The following is an 18,272-nucleotide window of genomic DNA, read 5'->3' as shown; positions in this document are numbered from 1 at the left end:
TATTTCTGTCTTGTAAAAACATGTTCTTGAGATACAGTGCAAAACCACCAGCTTGAAAGTTACCCTCTGAACTTTCTCTACCTGTCTTAAGTTGTTCACATGGTTGAAGAGATTTTTTTGGGTACTGTGACCGTTTGATACTGTGCCTTTAAGGACAAACAGTGCTGAGACACTGGCTAAATGTTATCGGTACTAGAACCAAAACATTCTGATACTCTAAACGAATTTCATTGGTGGATAGACAAAAAATGCAGCTTTAGATTGTGAAGCAGTTGGAAATTTTTTTTTCCTCAGTTCAGTTCGGTTTGGGAGTTGGGGGAGTTGGAGGTTTCAGCCTGTTCTCCCTGCCTGCTTCTTCTGCGAACTGCTGGAGTTGGCCTTCAGATAAGCAAACACTAATCCTGCATGGGCTTTTGAAGCTTGCTAACAACTCTTTTCCTTAGTAACTTGCCTTTCTCTCTCTCTAACCCCTTTTTGGGGAGAAAGGGAGGTAGGGGGGGAGAGAGGGGGTTCCAAGGAGGGGATCCCTCCCTCGGGGAGGGATTTTTGTTGTGTTATTTCTCTTTGCTGTATACTTCTGTGTATGTATTGTAAATACCTATATATATTGTGTTATATATAACCTGCTTTCCATATATGCTTGTAAATATATAGCTTGCTCTTTCGACTGGGCTAGTTGTGGTTTCTTACTCTGTGGAGGAGGGAGAGCTAAGCCCTCTCTCAACCTACCACAGGTACACATCATAGTGGCAGCTGTTCACAGATACCCATGTGCACACATTTACCTGCACAGGGGGAAGTGCCTGTTAAGAACATTTTACTGCTAATTAATTTCCTGTGTATAGCAGCAGCTTCTGTTGGCTCAGCCAGCCATGTTCATAGTTCCTGCTGTAAGGATGCTGAGTGCTGAGCGAGTCACATGGAGCTGGAAATCACTGGGCCAAGCAGAGGCACACCAGAGTGGGAAATGTCATGATGGATACATGAAGGGTTAGGATTGATTGGCAGTTGGTGGGAAAAGATACTTGAATCTCTCTGCAGAGATATATTGAAGGAGACAAGCATCAAGAGGTTGACAGTGGAGGGGAATGATTGTGTGCAAAAGTATATCTAGAGAATGGGCTACTAGTCCAAACTGAGCACTGCAACCAGCAATGGCAGATCCCTGTTTTAATTAGCCTGGGCAGCTGTCATTAAAGCCACTGTTATGTGTATCGCTGCATGGAATTTTTCTCATGCTGATGGTCCCCTCCCAGCTGCAGTCCTGTTCCTGTCCCAGTGCTGCTTATCTCTTGTATCTGTGCTCTGATGAATTCTCTATGGAGCAGGAATCTGATACAGTTAGGTACTCTGGTGATTCAAAGCAGTACAAAGAGTTTGGAGCTGGCAAAGAAGAGGACTATGCTCTTACATAGAGAGGAAGAGGAATTAGGAGTCTCAAAAATGGAGGAAGCAGCAGCTTGTAGAAAGATGTTCTGTTCAAAGCATTTGTTTGTTTTAAATTATCTGTATAAAACCCCAGAATACCTCTTGCACATCTGAAAATATCCAGAGGATGCCTTGAGTCAGTTCCATTTCTTGAAGGTGAGGCATTTCAGAATGAGTAAAGTAGCTGAGTGCTTAACAGGAAGAAGGGGAGCCATTGGGCTAATTTAAGCTGTAAACTTTGAGTGATGTATCGAGAAATTGTATCCAAAACTTTTCTCTGTTTTAAAAAAGAACAAAATAATTCCTTTGGAGATGTTTTCTAATGTCTCCTCTGGTTTTGTGCTCCTTACTACAACTCAGTTGTAAGAGCATGTTGTTTTTAATAGACCAGGCATATCAGATGGAAACTATTCAATGCAGGGTGCAAGCCTACTAATGTTTGGGAATATTGGAATTCCAGGATTTTAAGCTTGAACATGGCTACAAGTAAAGAGACAGTTAAGAAATTCATCTACATACTGTTTGAATTTTTCAACATGAAAGTTCAGGACGCTTAGTGTATTTTCAGTTCTTTCAATGCTTCTCATATACAGAAAATTTTTGTTTTCCTTTAATAAATGAAAGATACATTTTAAAATAGCAGAACCCAAATGTTATCTGATAAGGAGGGATCTGTTCTGTTACTCATGGTACATAACAGTCCTGTTTACTGGAAGAACCACTGCTGAGTTTGAAAATCACTCATACTAGCCAGAGACTTGGGGGAGTTTTTTGCACTGTGCATCTGGTTGCCTTGTCAAAAGCCTGTGTACCGGTTTATCTCTGTTGGTGTTGATTCAGTGATTTCATTCTATTGTGAGAAAATAAAAAGCAGGCCTTTTAAAAATCAGCCAGTATGAAATATTTTTAGATTCTTTAGTTTCTTTGTCTAAATATTTGAGTTAAAAATTGGAGAGCCCTACAATTGTTAAACAAGTAATGTATAGCTCTGAGAAATGTCAGAGGAGACAAACAAATACTGTCTGGATGCCCTTCCATTTTCAGAAAATACGATGTGCCATTTGTGCTAAGTGATCAGTTTTAAGATAATGACTGGATATGAGGAATGGGCACAGTACAATAGACAGCTCTTAGAAAATAAAATGCAGGAAGATTTGCCTCTTTGTTCCTGATTTCAGTATTTCACAAATAGTAGATGTCTAAGGCTTTCATCTTTAACTGGTTTTCAAAAATCCTGAGGGCTGATGATTTTGAGGCCATGTTAGTGTTTTCTCTGAGTGAATCAAGTTGGAATGACAAGAATAAATTTATGGATTTAGTGTAATCCTATTTGCAACCCATTTGCTTAGGTACTACAGGTACTGTAATCAAAGAGATTTGTTTTTCCTGTGCACACACAAAAGGAGACAACAGTAGCAACTTTAGGCTCTTGGGTAATCTCTATGTTGGCATGTGAGGAAAGGTTTTTGTGGAGAAAGCTGTCAGCCATGTTTGTTAGGGTGGAACAGCTCATTTGTGTAGCAGAATGCACGCCTCTTGTTCTATCTACAGCAACTTTGGAGTCTATATTTTGTTATTTAAAAGCAGATTTCTTGTCACTTTTAAGATGACCTTACCAGGACCTATGCAGGAGAAAGCAAAGCTCAAATTGTGAAAGCAAAGGATCAAGTATGACAGGAGATGTTCATGCTTCATTTGCTTCAAGAAGATGCCAAGAAACCTTGTAGAAATGTATTCCACCAACTTCAGTCTGAAATGCATTGAAGCTTCCAAGTTGAAGTAAGTTAGCAGCAAAATAAATTATAACTTCAGAATGTTAGTCAGATTATGCCAGAGAGATCTTTGGTCCGACTAAAAGATGGCAGTTTTGTTTTAATGAATTTTTCATCAGGAATGTGTGCAACAATAGATGTAACAAACATATTCAGGAGTTCCTGCTTCCAGAAGCTGCAATAGAATACCAGACTGTGGTGGTTTAGGCTGGGTGCTGGCCCAGATGCCACTGCGCAGGCCACACCTGGGAGGTCCCAAGGGGTGGGCCCAGCCCAGGGGGTGGTCACAGGGACCAGGTATTCCATTCCCATAATGCCCTGCTCCCCTATAAAAAGGCCATGTGGGGTCTTCACTTCCTCTTTCGTCCCCTGCTGCTGCCTGGGTAACATGGCGTGAGCTGCCTCCCTTGGGCCTGCTCAGGCAAAAGGCTGGGTTGGGGGGGAAGAAAGAGCCCTGGGGGGGTTTGGGTGTACCCCCAGGTGGGGATGGGATGTTCTTGGGTATGTTCTGGGATCTCTCTCTTTGTCATGGTGCTTGTGGGTCTCTGTAAAACTTTCATTGTTGTTTGTTATTGTTTTCCTATTTAAACTTTCCATCACTTTTTGCAATCCGTTTGCCTGAGTCGTTATTTCTGCCTGTGGTGGGGAGGGGATCTGCCCCAACCCATTACACAGACATAAAAGGGGTGATTGCTAGTCTGGTAACTTACATTTATGGCCAGAGTAGGAAAAGGTTGCCTAAGTTTGATTCATCTCAACTAAGAGGGATATCTCAATCAGGTCGGAAGATGTTTAAGGTTAGATGAGATTGTTCTCAAATGGAGTTTCTGTGGTTGCATTTTTGACTTGGTGTTAATATGAATTTTTTCCATAGTACCTTCTAAAAGAAGGAACTGTTTCTGGAGGGTTAGCAAGTTTACATATGGTCAGTTACCTGATTGGCAGATTTGTTTTTCAGATCACACCAAATAGTAAATAGTAAATACTCTTTACAGTGTTCACGTCGAATTTTAATAGGATTATAATAGTATCCTTTACATCAGTCCTGCCAATCTATTCTGGGGAGCTGAGTTAGTGATTTATGTGCTGTGCAATTACATGCATGCTTATGGACTTTTCAGTTTTACTCTAAATTTTAAATTATATCTTTGTGTTTTTCTTTTTTTTTAGCAAAGACTTTACTTACTTCTGCCTGGCCTTGCAGATGCAAGGGAAATAGGTAGTTTAGGATTGCAGCCACATGTATTGCAGAACCTCAATTAGGTATTTGGAAGCTTTGTATTATAAAACAGTGTTTTGTGATGTCTTTTCAATAGTGTTACTTTAAAATATTTTTTTGCCTTCACATGCATTTTGTTGAGGTATTAAGTGCATGTATAATTTTGACCAAACGAGCAGTTACACAGATTATTCACAACTTCCACATAACAGTCGAGGGTTGAAAGAGTTGCAAATTGTGCTGTTTAGCATTTAGCTAATAGAAAAAACATTCCACAACTGGGGAGAGCTACATGGGTTGTTCTGACTGGGGATTGTTGGAGTGGTCTTTTCTTTCCCCTGTCCCTGACTCAAATTGAAACAGTCTTTCTCCAATTTGCCTTATGCTTGAGGAGAAGGCAGGTGGAATTTCAGTCTTTGTAACAGGTGACCCATGATTTCCTGCCATCTTTAGCTTCTTGAGAAGACTCGTGCTTGTTCTCATTCTTGAGCTTCTAATGAGACCCCTGCTTTTCAACAACTTGAAGGAAATGGTTGAAGTAACTGTCTTTTCTTTTGCCCTTCTGGTTTCACTGCAGCATGAATGGTCTGTGCTGTGTTGTTGGTGTGGAAGGTTGTGCATGATTGCTTTCTGCACGAGTTCTTTATTAGTGGTAGCTGTAGAGTCTTAGCTGACATTGTTCAAATACCGAGTTCTGTTGGGCAGTCAGCCTTATGAAGGGTACAGCTATTTATTGTGTGCTGTATGTGCTTATTATCCCAAATAATAAATTGCAATAAGCACTCAAATCACATTTCAAACAGCAACGTTTTGTGGTTTAATTGACTTTGGTTTTCAGTAACTTTACCTAAATGGACTTAGTGTGAGTTCATCTTTTTATTTCTTCTGCCGTTCTACTACAGTCAGATGGATTTAAAAAAAAATTAGTCTGCAGAAGATGAAAAAATGTGCAGATGAAATGTGGTTTTATTCTTGAAAACGTCAAAATAGATTTAATGCTTAAGAGTTACTCTCCAAATTATATGTTTTGCTGGAATTCATGCAAATTAATAGTCTTATCTTTGGAATACTGTACTTATGAGGAATGTGCATATTTAATAACATAACTTTTGGTTTGTTTCCTTTTGATTGCAGGACCAGAGATTTCATATTGATTTAGTGGGAGGGTTTTTTTGTGTTTTTTTTTTTTTAAGAATACAATGTCTATATATTGTAGTATCCCTCTTTCCTCATGGGGGTCGAGAAGACAAAGTGTCAGTACAGGCCAGGAATGATGAGATTGAGAGCAGCCATGCAGTAAAGGACTTGTGGGTACTGGTGGATGAGAAGCTGGGCATGAGCCAACAGTGTGCACTTGCAGCCCACATCCTGTGCTGCTTCAAAATAAGTGTGGCCAGCAGATGGAAAGAGGTAATTCTGCCCCTCTGCTCTGGTGAGACCTCACCTGGGCTACTATGTCCAGCTCTGGAGCCCCCAGCACAAGAAGGATATGGACCTATTGGAGCTGGGTCAATGGAGCACCACAAAGATGATCAGAGGGTAGGAGCACCTCTCCTGTGAAGACAAGCTGATACAGTTGTGGTTGTGCAGCCTGGAGAAAAGAAGGATCTGGGGAGACCTTATAGCTATATTTCAATATCTGAAAGGGACCTACAGGAAGGCTGGGGAAGGACTTGTAGCAATAAGATGAGGGGCAGTGGGTTTAGACTGGAGCAGGGTAGATTTAGGTTGGAGAGGAGATTCTTTACAATGAGAGTGGTGAAATACTGAAACAGGTCATCCAGAGTTGCGGTTGAGGCCCCGTCTCTATAGACATTCAAGATAGAACTTGATGTGGCCCTGAGGAACCTGACCTAGTTGGAGGTGACATTGCCAGGGGGGTTTGACAAGATGATCTTCAAAGGTCCCTTCCATCCTGATGCTTCTGTATGATTCTATGAAATATTGTTAATATTCATGAGTAGTATAGTACTGTTATTATTTATACATTGAATTTTTGCCACTGTGGTTTTCTGAAAACTATTACCTTGTGTTGTTATTTCAGGAATTAAGAAAAATGGTTGCAGTCTTCTGTATTCAGAGAGGAGTAGGTGCTAGACCACTGCACAGTGTCATCTGAAATGGGGAAGAAGGGCGATGAAACTGTGCAAGTTGTATTTATTCACATATATCCAAAGAGTACAATCAGTGAATTCCAAAATAAAGAAGAATTTCAAGTATCGTTTCATTAGCTGAATACTTACCCTTTGCCTTTGAACTGAAGGTGACCATTGTAGTTTTATGCTGTATATTAATTTAGGTTATTGCCTTTAGATTGCCCATAAAAAGCTAAAATGAAAGGACTGTTTTTTACTATTTCATTTCTGTGGCAGTGGGGGTTCTAACTAAATGAAACTTCATGTAACCACTGTAAAGTGAGGAACAGTGTGATTTGAGGACATTGTGTCTCTGTGTTCTCTGATCTGTAGAAGGTTCTTTTTTTGCATACTCCTCTGCAGTACAGATTTTGGGAAGAAGGCCACCTTACTTGTTACTGTTCCAGCACTGGACATTCCCATGAGCCAGCCATTCTTGATGCAGCATTATGCAGAATTTTGTCACTACTATGTAATTACAGATCAATTGATTCTGAGGTTGATTTTACTTATTTCTGTTTATTTCTAGGAAAGTAGAACATAATGAATTAGAGGGGGAACTGAAGAACTTTCTGTTGAAGTGGAAAACTCAGTTTTACTTGAGATAACCTGAATGTCTGGAACTTTGTTCATAGCTGGACAGTATGAGAAAATCCTATGTGATTTTTTTTTCCTCATCTGTAAGTTAAAGAGAGTTTTCAGACAAGCAGTCTAAATAGTAGCATGAGAAGGTTGTTCAAAAATTGAAACCTCTTTTGTTCAGTGATTAGTTGCCTACTTTTACAGTGTTCTCTAGTGTATGAAGCTGTGTGCAAAAAGATATTTACTGACACATGCAGTCAGTACACTGCCCAACAGCACCCAACAAAAATCTCCTAAATGGTATATCTACAAATTTGATCTTATGGTTCAGAAACAAGAATTTCATTGTGCTGCATAGTGAACTGGACTATGGCAGGATAAGAACTCACAAGTACCTCTCTTCTGCATCCTTGCAGTATAGCTAAGAGAGATTCTTATTGCCCAGGTATAAAACTGAAGCACAAAGATTAAGACATTATATTTGCATCTTGAAAATGTGCCAAGAGACTGTAAGAACACAAATATCCACCCAGGCCTTCGTGTTTATGTACTTGCTTAGGTATCCAGTGAATCTGGGTAATTAATGCTTGAGTCAAGACTTCTGGTTAATTTTCAGGAGATTGTATCAAGTCCTGAATGAATTTCCATAATGGAAGGAACTCTGGAGTACAAGCTAGTGGTCTAGTGTCCAAGTGCTGTCCAGGGATATATCTGATCAAAATACTGGAGCTGATTGAGAATCCAAGCAGCTGGTGCCTATGTTTTGCATATCACGGAAGGTAAATTCACTCAGAAAGCTGAACTCTGCAGGGGGTTAGTTCATATGTTTGGACTGAAGTGACCATTAAATTACTTTTTGGAAAAGCAAATTAAAAAGTATTTTGAAATATAGTGCAGATTGTGCAAAATGAAAAAGTGAGATCTCATACCTGACAGGGGCATTTCTAAAAACCGTCCTTGTAGCTATTTTTCAGTCAGATATCTTGTCAACTGTTTGTCATGAAAAGTGGAACTGACACGGTTTCATTGAAAACCATGTTTAAAAGATGCAACTTGAATAGATTTCATATTGCAGTTTCTTAAAAGGGTACAATATTGTATCCTTTTATGTGTCTGTGCAAGTAAATGTTTATAGTTCATACAGCAAGTTATTTTTGGTTTAGTAGGATATGTAATAGGAACGACGTAGAATCGTGCTGAAACTAATGTATTAATTACCTTGGGGATATTTATCTGCAGGAAGTGAAGTCCTAAAAGACTGTTTAAAACAATTTCCCATTGTTTTGTATTTCATCCTAATTGCATTCAGTTAAAAGTTGCTTTTGGCTTACGAATGTTTTGTAACATTTTTCTTGCAGTTGTCTGGGGGGAGGGCTTATCATGCGTTGTTTCAAATGACTGCACTGGAATGGAGAACTTAACGGTTTAGAAAAAATTACTTAAAGAAAATAATGTTGTGCTTTTTACTAGAACAGAACCATGACAAGGAAGACATTCTGTAATTGATGAAGAGGGAACGGGGCGCATTTCTGGCTATATACTAATGTTTTTCAGTAAAATTAATCTAAGCAGCACTCAAATCCAATCCACTGGTATGTTATACCAGCCACCCAAAACCAATAGCCAAACATGCTTCAGAAGCTGTAATTGTTATGTTGATGATGGTGAGGGAAGGTAACATTTATAAAGCAAGCCCTGAAAACCTTCTAACATTTTCAGTGTCGTATCTGAGAACTTCCTCATTCTGTTTGTCTCCTGGAATTTGTAATATAAGGAATTATTGCTATAGCAATTTTGATACCTGTTCATTTTGAACATCTCTTACAGTTCTGTGTCAAATTCAGAAATATCAAAGATAAACACAGAGGTGTTAATAGAGAAATGGAGTTTTAGTTTTAAAGTGGTCTGCCATGTTCAAAATCCTATAGTGTAAGGTACAGGCAGGATTAACTAGGGACAAGCAGCTCAAGGAAAACAAAGGAGTTTCATAATTGCTATCTTGAAAGAAGACCTGTGGAAATAAGACCTGCTTATCTTTTGTGATCCTTCTATACTAATTCTTGTGGCACGTTCAAAGGGAGTAAACAAAAATTTTATTCCTGAAATGAGCTTTTCAGGGATTTCTACAGCACTGCTTGACTGCCTCCTTGATTTGATCTGCTTAAGTGATAATAGCCTGCCATTTAAGTGGAAATTCACAAATGAAGTCTTTTTCAGAAGTGCAGTTTGGCAGAGACCTCCTATCTTCTGGAAAACTCTCTGTCTGCCATTGCTGAAAATAATTGACTTTATGTGTTTGGATTATTTGATATAGACAGTTTACTTCTATCAAGATTTAAAACAAATGTTGATAGCAGCAGTTTTAAGATTATTTCTAATTGAAGTAAGATGTGTAGTATTGCAGTTTTTTTCAGCTTTTTGCAAACGTGATTCAGGAGAGTGGCACATTTTAGTTGAATGCTCACTCGTGGTGCTTGTGTGATGTTTTCTCTCGGTGACAAGTATACTCTGTCCTGAGTATTTTCATGGTCTCCAGGATATGATGTCCTGAAACAGTTAACTAACGTTGCAGATATTAACACCCCTATATTAACAGATGGAAATGAAGTGCTGGGATGTGGTTTATAAAATGTAGAGCATCAACCACAATGTGTCTGTCTTAGATGGGAAACAAAAAATAATGTGTTGGCAGTTGTGTAGTTCATTCAATAAGTTTATAGACCTAAAATCCTACCCAAGATTGACAGAGGTTAACAGTTTGTCTCCCATACTAGATGTGAATTAGTGCAAAAAGAAACAGAAGTCCATTTAGGCAGGTAATTATTTATTGTCTCTATATCTGAAGAAAGTAATTTACTATGTTTTTCTGAGAGTGCCACTGTGACATTTGTTCCTGAAACATGATCCAGATCCACAGATCCACATTTTCATTTCCCTCTGTAATGAATGTGCTAGAGAAGCTCACCGTACATGATTGCATTTCAGAAGAGCCAGTACTTAGTTCGCAGTCTGCATCTAGACTCTTAAGTGTACAGGTTAATTCATGTCTTGATGATACTGTGGATATTTAGACTGTCTGCTTTCACTAAATCATAAGAAATAGCACAGACTAAAGTGATTTTCTGTGTGCTCAGAGGGGTATCTACACAGCCTAGATTTTCAAAGGAAATGGAATAGCTGCATTTCAGAACAGGTTTTTATTCTTGTAGTAGCTCATGAAAGTCAAAGACAAGTACTGGCAGCCAGCTAAACATTGGAGTTTTTCATGTGTTCACTGAAGAACATGCTCACATTCTAAAATACTGAGGAAAGTCAATGATTTTAACTTTAGTGTTGTCATCTCTTGTGGCCACAAATGTGTCAGCCACATTGTAGAGGTAAATAATTTTGCACTGGTAGAATATGTATTAATCAGCCTCTATATAAAGTTTCTCATTTTGCAATAGAAGTTACTGGTGCAGTAAGCCAAGACTTAGGCTTCCATATAAACAAGAATCATTGTACTGTCTTCACACTTCACTGTTCTTCCGAGCAATGCAAATGCCATACTCTTTTAACAATGCGTAAAGGGCAAATTGCATTTCAGAGACTACCCCTGTTCATTTGGCCGCTTGCTGATCTGTTCAGACACACTGAGTTGGGAAATGATGATGTTGTACATAGTAACTTTATTGTGCTGTAGCATTATACCTTGTTTTATAAGATAAGTAGTCAACATACACATGAATTTTAATAGTATGATTTGTGTTAACAATGCAGATAAAGTAGTGGCTGGGAGCAAGAAGTGAAAATATAAATGTATACAGCCATTTTTTTGTAATGGTTTTTGGTTTTGTGATCATAGAATACAAATTGGATAGAATTTAATGGGTAAAGCTGCCTAAGTGGAAAATTAATTTTAATATGGCTTAAGAGAAACAGTAACTATTATATAGTTGAAAAGCAATTTAGAGAAACCACTCATTACTCAGGTTATAGTTTCAAGTTTATAGTTACATTTTATTACATTTCTTTGATACTAAATCTCCTAAGAATGCCTCCTTAAATTGAAGTGCTAGAGTGAAGGGAAGGTAATTATTTTACTGATGCTGCATTATGGAATTGCAATGGATAACTGCTGATTTTTAAGTACTGTATGTGTTTGAAAATGTACAAGTGTCTCTTTTAAACATAGTACAAGAAATACACAGAAAAAAAGCATTGTGATTAATAAGTGTTTTGTTCCATCTACCTTTTGACAGGAGAATTAGATGACAGAGAACAGGCAAAGCTGGAAGTAAAAGTATGGGATCCAGATAGCCCACTTACTGACCATCAGATTGACCAGTTTTTAGTTGTAGCACGGTAAGATTAAAATCATCTAATTAAACAAAAATCATCTTCGTTTTCTAATAACTGTTTATTCCCCTAGATCATGTCGCTCCACTTGTTTGCCATTTTGTGAGCCCTTCTTTTTCCCCCAGTTAGCTAAAAGAGAAAGTCAAACCATAGCCTTCTGCATATTTATTGAAGCTACCGATACAGAAGAGAGAAAAGACAAAAACCAGTGAGTTTTGGAATAATGCCGCACTGGCGGTACCGCGAGTTTAGTAGCATTCGGTGCTTCAGGTAGCAGCCGGTTTTCCCCTCAGCGTAATGAAACAGGATGTCAATGCTAATATTTCAGTCTTATAGTACTTGAAATTTCATAATGTAAGGTAAAAGTTAAGAGTACAAATAAAGAAAATGTTAGCAAATGAAATAATGCAGAACTTGCCCAATTTACAGATGAGCAAAATAATGTGCAGTGCAATTATTTTGGATTAATACATGAATGAAAGTTTTCAAGTGATACATTTCATTAGTGAAAACTATTTGGTCAGGTCGATTTTATAAATTAATGACATGATTATACAGATTTGAGAGCAACATCAAAGCCCTTGGAATACATAAATATCTTTAAAAATTATTTCTCTGCTTCAAAAAGCAATCAACAAACAACTTCCAAGACTACAGACTTCTTACTGAAGGACAACTCTATGCTCATACAACACAGCATGTTTCACCTGTCCCGTAACTTGTACTTAAAATATAGTACAAAGGTACTGTTCTAGTGATGGCAGAGAACTGTTTATTGCAGCTAATGCAGGGATTTTATCCTGAATCACTCCATCTCTTCTATTTTCTGTAACCTGGTTGCAAGCATAGCCCCAAATCTTAGGCACATAATCTGTTTGCATTGTTACCAGTTTTCATTCTTTATTCTTTCTTCCCTTTGAACAAAGCATTTCAAGAAAGGAACAAAGAAGCTGCTTTATATTTTCCAGCTTATAAGTATGTGCTTCCTTCTCTCCCACTTTGTAGTGCAGTATGATTTCCTATGCAGTAGTAAAACTCGGCCTGCCCCTGTTGAATTTCCAAGCAAGCCAGAGCAATATAGGGGTCAATACAAATCTCTTCAAGAGGATCACAAGTGCCTTCAAGGTGCTTCATAAAATAGAACCTAGACACGGAACTAGTTCTGTCATTAGCAATATGCCCAGACACATGTGGGCAGACTATTATGGGGTGCCCAAAAATACCAGCTGCATGAAGATTGTGTGCATTTTTGAAGTGTTCATCCATTGCTTGCACATCCCTCCACTCCCCTTTTTTCAGCCACTCTGGGAAACTGGAGTCATGTGCTGTGAAGTTGAAAATGTCCCTAGAGCAGTGTAGCAATGCAGTCTACTGGGAAGTGACAGAGAATAAAGGAAATTTTTAGAGACATCCTGTCCTGTACAGTATTGTGCACCAACCAAGACTGCATTTAGAAGTTTGAAAAGTCAATAAATTTCAATATAAAAGGTTTCTGTTGTGATGGAACTAAGTCTTGGTCATAGGTGACTGATTTTAGTTATGAAAGATCCTGTGGAAGGCAATCACTAATGACCATCTGTAATCAGATCTAAGCCAGGAAACCCTTTGTTGATGTTCTTCCATGACACTCCATTAATCTCTGTGAGCTGCTTTTGAACAGAAACTATTTCCAGGTTTCCATATACTTCTGTATTCATGGACTACAAGATTACATTTCTGCTGTGTTTACTGCTTCTGAAACAGGTTTTCACCAGTTTCTGGAGAAGCAGTTCAGCTATGATGGTTGTAACAGCTTTAAATTGGGTATGTTGTATTCTTGCAGCTAAAAGTTTTCATTATCATAGACCATTAAAATCTTTTGAGTAACAGTGAGTTGATATTATGGTCTGCTAAACTGCATACACTCAGAAGATGGCTCTTCTGTGGCCTAACTGTTCACTAAGCACTGGCAGTGCCCGCTGAGGTTCCAGTGAGAATGCTATTTCTCTAGTTGTGTTCAGTTTTACAAGTTTGAAATTTTGGCTATAACTTTGGCCTAAATGCTCTCCTTTGTGTGATTTTGGTTAAGTGTGTCTGTGCTGTCTGTATTTGAAACTTTAAAAGCATTTTCACCTGGTCCTTCGTCCATGCTGCCTCAGAGGCTTTGGGCATTTCTCAATTTTTTCAGTCTGCTCTGGTTGAGGTAAGAGTTGCTTTTGTCCTTACAGGCTCCAGTTTTTTTGATCACACAGGCACACGTGGTTGATTCTTTAGAAGGTCTTTAAATACACTTTCTCTATTTGTGTTGCCTGTTTGCAAGAACATTGATATTTGGCCTTCGGCATGTGACTTGCCCGGGCTGACAAGATTTGTTTGCTGTCTCAGGAAGGAGAGGCCTTTTTTCTGCATTTATGTTCTTGGTGGCTCTGGGCTTATGACTAAGCCCTAGTGTGCAATAATTTGCATGACATAAAGAGAGAAGAATGTACCTGTCCTGAAAAGAAATTGGAGATAGAAGTGACAGAGAAATCTATGGAGATTTTGCAAAAATCAGGAGTACTTGAGCGGAAAAATCCTTAACTTGGAGCTCCCCAAGTAGTCTTGCTTGACTCTGGATTTACAAAGCTTTAAGTACCATAGTGGTGGTAGAGAGTCTTGCATGAACTAGCAAAAGCATCTGTTAGGAGAAGCTTGAGGCATCAGACGAATGTATTCTGGTTGTGATTTTTCGGGGGATAATACACTGCTATTTATACTTTAGCAATGAGAATTCCAGCACTGTTTTCTACTCCATTCAAATATGATAAAGCTTCATTATCCATTTTTTGTTCTATCATGTATTTTGTCTGCTAGCTTCGAAGAGCAGGATTCTGAGAAGTTGCAACAGCAGTTTAGATCTGCTCATGTTAGCAAGTAGTACAATGCAGTAGAAGTGGATTTGTAGAATGGAAAGTTGTGGTGCTGAGGACCTAGCATCCACACTGCACATTTTGAGCAGCTTTATTTTTAGGCTAACCCATATCTAATCCTGTGGACTAAATATCTATGAGTATGTGAAACTATCCGATTGTATGCTGCATGATACTTTTTGATGTTGATTCAGAGGCAGTAGATAAAGACAATGGGAGCAGTTGCCTTGAAATGACATCTCTAATTTTATCTAAAACAGTGACAGAGATGTATCCTGTTTTCTCCACTCATTAGTCTCTATTATTCCTCATATACAAGGAGTGCTTTATTTCCTTGTGAGATCTCATGTTCTATTTCTAACTCTGTTCCAAGTATTAGGAAATATTTCCTGTTGTGTGCATAACATAATAATCCTGTTGGTATTTCTTAAAGTTTGTCAAGGACTTGAAAATGGGCCTGAACAGACTCTCATGTGGTAGGAAAGCTGAAAACTGTAGACCTGACTGTAAAAGAGCTCGATGCTAGTGCTGCACTCACAAAACGAGATAATTTGCTACCAAGGTGGATTACAGTGTATAATAGTAAGCATATGGTTTGGTAATGAAAAGGAAAATGTTCACATCAGGTTTACTAGGAGTATAGATAATAGCATGTTGCTGCCTGTTTGTCATGCTTGGCCAATACATGCTTCTTTCTTTGTGCATTTTACATTACTATACTTGATCAAATTAATTTGCAAGCGACTGAATCAGACCTGGAGCTGAATTTATTTTTCTAATAAATTCTGATATATTATATTATAAAGAAAAAAATCCCTTCAGGAGCATTTTCATGGACCTGACTTTTTGGGGCTGTAAATCTTCTGTGACCGAAATTACAGGATAGCATACAGAGATGATCACTTAAATCATATCCTGTGAATTGAACTGCTTGTATGCAGCAGACTTCATTTCTGTGGAGAAAAAGATTTTCACAGAAGATAATGGCAGGGGCTGGAAAACCCATCTGAAGAACCTGAGAGTGTTCAAGTCCATGGCACCTGATGCTGAGGATACTGGCAGAGGAGGTTGCTAAACCACTCTCTGTTATATTCCAAAAGTCCTGGCAGTCTGAGGAGGTCTCCACTGACTGGAAAAGCGGAAACATAACTCCCATTTTCAAGAAGGGAAAGAGGAATGACCCAGGGAGCTACAGGCCAGGCAGTCTCACCTCTGTGCCTGGTAAGATCATGGAGCAGACCCTCCTGGAGGCACTGCTGAGGCAGAAGAATAACAAAGAGGTGATTGAGCACAATCAGCACAGCTTCACCAAGGGCAAATCCTGCCTGACAAACCTGGTGGCCTTCTATGACAAGGTCACAACATCAATAGATGAAGGCTGAGCAACTGAGGTCATTGACCTGGACCTGAGCAAAGTTTTCGACACTGTCCCACACCACATCCTGGTCTCCAGGCTGGTGCAGGATGGGTTCCATGGAAGGACCATTCAGTGGATACAGAAATGGCTTGATGGCCACACCCAAAGGGTGGCTGTCAATGGTCCATGTCCAAGTGGAGGCCAGGGACAAGTGGAGTCCCTCAGGGATCAGTACTGGGAACAGGCTTGTTCAACATCTTTGTTGGCAAAATGGACAGTGGCCTTGAGTGCACCCTCAGCAGGTTTGCTGATGACACCAAGCTGTGTGGTGCAGCAGACAGGCTGGAGGGAAGGGATCCATCCAGAGGGACCTTGACAGGCTGGAGAGCTGGGCCCATGACACCCTCATGAGGTTCAACAAGACCAAATGCATCTGTATCCTGCATCTGGGTTGGGGCAATCCCAGGCACTGATATAGGCTGGGCAGGGACTGACTGGAGAGCAGCCCTGAAGAAAAGGACCTGGGAGTGCTGGTGGATGAGAAGCTCAACAGGAGCCAGCAGTGTGCACTTGTAGCCCAGAAAGCCGGTCACATCCTGGGCTACATCAAGAGAAGTGTGGCCAGCAGGTCAAGGGAGGTGATTCTCCCCCTCTACTCCACTATGGTGGGACCCCACCTGGAGCACTGTATCCAGTTCTGGAGCCCCTATTACAAGAAGGATATGAATGTGCTGGAGAATGTTCAGGGAAGGGCCACAAGGGTGGTCAGAGGGCTGGAGCACCTGTCCTATGGAGACAGAATGAGAGAATTGGGGCTATTCAGTTCGGAGAAGAGAAGGCTCCAAAGAGACCTTATTGTATCGTATCTGAAGGGGGCTACAAGAAATCTGGTGAGGGATGTTTGTAGGGTGTCAGGGAGTGATAGGACTGGGGGGAATGGAGCAAAAACTAGAAATGGGTAGATTCAGATTGGATGTTAGGAAGAAATTCTTCCCCATGAGGGTGGTGAGACACTGGCACAGGTTGCCCAGGGAGGTGGTGGAAACCTCATGCCTGGAGGTTTTTAAGGCCAGGCTGGATGTAGCTCTGAGCAACTTGATCTAGTGTGAGGTGTCCATGCCCATGGTGGGTGACTGGTCCCATCCAGCCCTTACAATTCTATGATTCTATGTTCCATTTTTATTTATTTGCTCATGGGATGAAAGGTTAATTGTGGTGTAAGGGGACTTTGTATGTAATGCCACACTCTATCCTAACTTTGAGAGTCTTTTGGAGTGAGAATAGAGACAGGTGGCTTTCGTGTTTATCATGTCATCTCTTTTTGTGCTGTAACTATCAGAAGTGATAGTACTGAAGCATAGGATTGTACAAACAGTTGCTTAGAATTGCAAAGAAACTGTATTCTGGAACAGCAACTTTTAACTTTGAATGTGTTCTTCAGGTCCAATTGTGCATTATCCAGTAGTAAAAATCTGAGGAGTATTTTTCAGCTTTAATTAATAACGTGCTGGTGACTTGTATCTCCAATGAAGAAGTTGTTGGTTTTTTTCTTTCTAAGATTTTGAGCATCACAAGACTCTCTTAAGAAGCAATCAGATATTAATCAGTAGTTTGTAACGTGCTGTTACTGATAGCAGTCAAAGAGATACAATCGTGGTGTTTCCAGATTTTCTTTAGTAAATAACATCCTATTTCAGAACTAGTTACTGATGAGCAATCTGATTATCACCTTAACTTGAATTTGCTCCTTCATAATTTCATTGACTGCCACTAATATTAATCTTAGGCAAAAACATAACAATAATTTCTTTAAAAGTCTTAGTCTTGAGTTGTTTGGAGCAGTGTTTTGTTCTATGTTCAATACTTAATCTGAAGTCTTGCCTGGATGTAGGGCACAGGGGCATGAAGAAAAGGATAATGAGCTACTTCATCCTATGAAAGTTCACTGTCAGGTTTTTTTTGGACATAGATACTGTTGATTTTTTCTGAATTTGTGGATTTATTCCATAGTCTTAGACCTAGCATTGGATTATCTTCTTTTGTTTTATAATTTTGTGGCTGTCAGTTGTAACCTCTGTTATAAAGCCATAAGAGAACATTCTTGGTTCTGGTATTTAAAATAATTACAATAAGTAAAGCCTAATTGTGACAGTTTCAGGCTATGCCTTTAAAAATTAGCTGCAGCTGAGGCTGCTTTCTGCTCTACTCAGCTGGGAGAATCTTATCAGCCTAACCTTGAGATAAGCACACTAACTCTCTAACATCTCTTTCTCTTTTTCTTCTACTTAAACAGAGGAAAGTGGCGGGGAGGTTAGGGGGGAAGCAGGGCAGTTTTGCCCATGCAGGGGGGGTTCCTTACTGTTTTCTGATTGTAAATACCTGTGTAATACTGTCAACCCTGTATATTTGTACATATTCATTGCATTCCATTGTAGAGTGTAGTTTTGCTTGTAAATATAGCTTCCATTTGCTTTCCCTGACTGAGTGAGCCGAGTTTGCTGGTGGGCTAAACTACCACATTACAAAATAATTGGTGCCCAATGTGAGGCAAGA

The 18,272-nt window shown here is 39.4% G+C and overlaps 1 protein-coding gene across 1 annotated transcript in view; it reads left to right on the top strand.

The window, feature by feature from the left end:
- The window catches only part of MTA3 (metastasis associated 1 family member 3), a 122,178-nt gene that overhangs the window by 68,314 nt on the left and 35,592 nt on the right, over positions 1-18,272 (top strand). Inside the window, exon 7 of the mRNA XM_054169086.1 lies at positions 11,378-11,480. Coding sequence (XP_054025061.1) covers positions 11,378-11,480 — 103 coding nt within the window. The remainder of the gene's footprint in view (positions 1-11,377; positions 11,481-18,272) is intronic.

The sequence above is a fragment of the Dryobates pubescens genome, chromosome 2 (genome assembly GCF_014839835.1).
Source record: "Dryobates pubescens isolate bDryPub1 chromosome 2, bDryPub1.pri, whole genome shotgun sequence".
Lineage (NCBI taxonomy): Eukaryota > Metazoa > Chordata > Aves > Piciformes > Picidae > Dryobates > Dryobates pubescens.
Note: the sequence above shows the minus strand (reverse complement) of the source record. Positions and strands in the feature narration are given on the sequence as shown.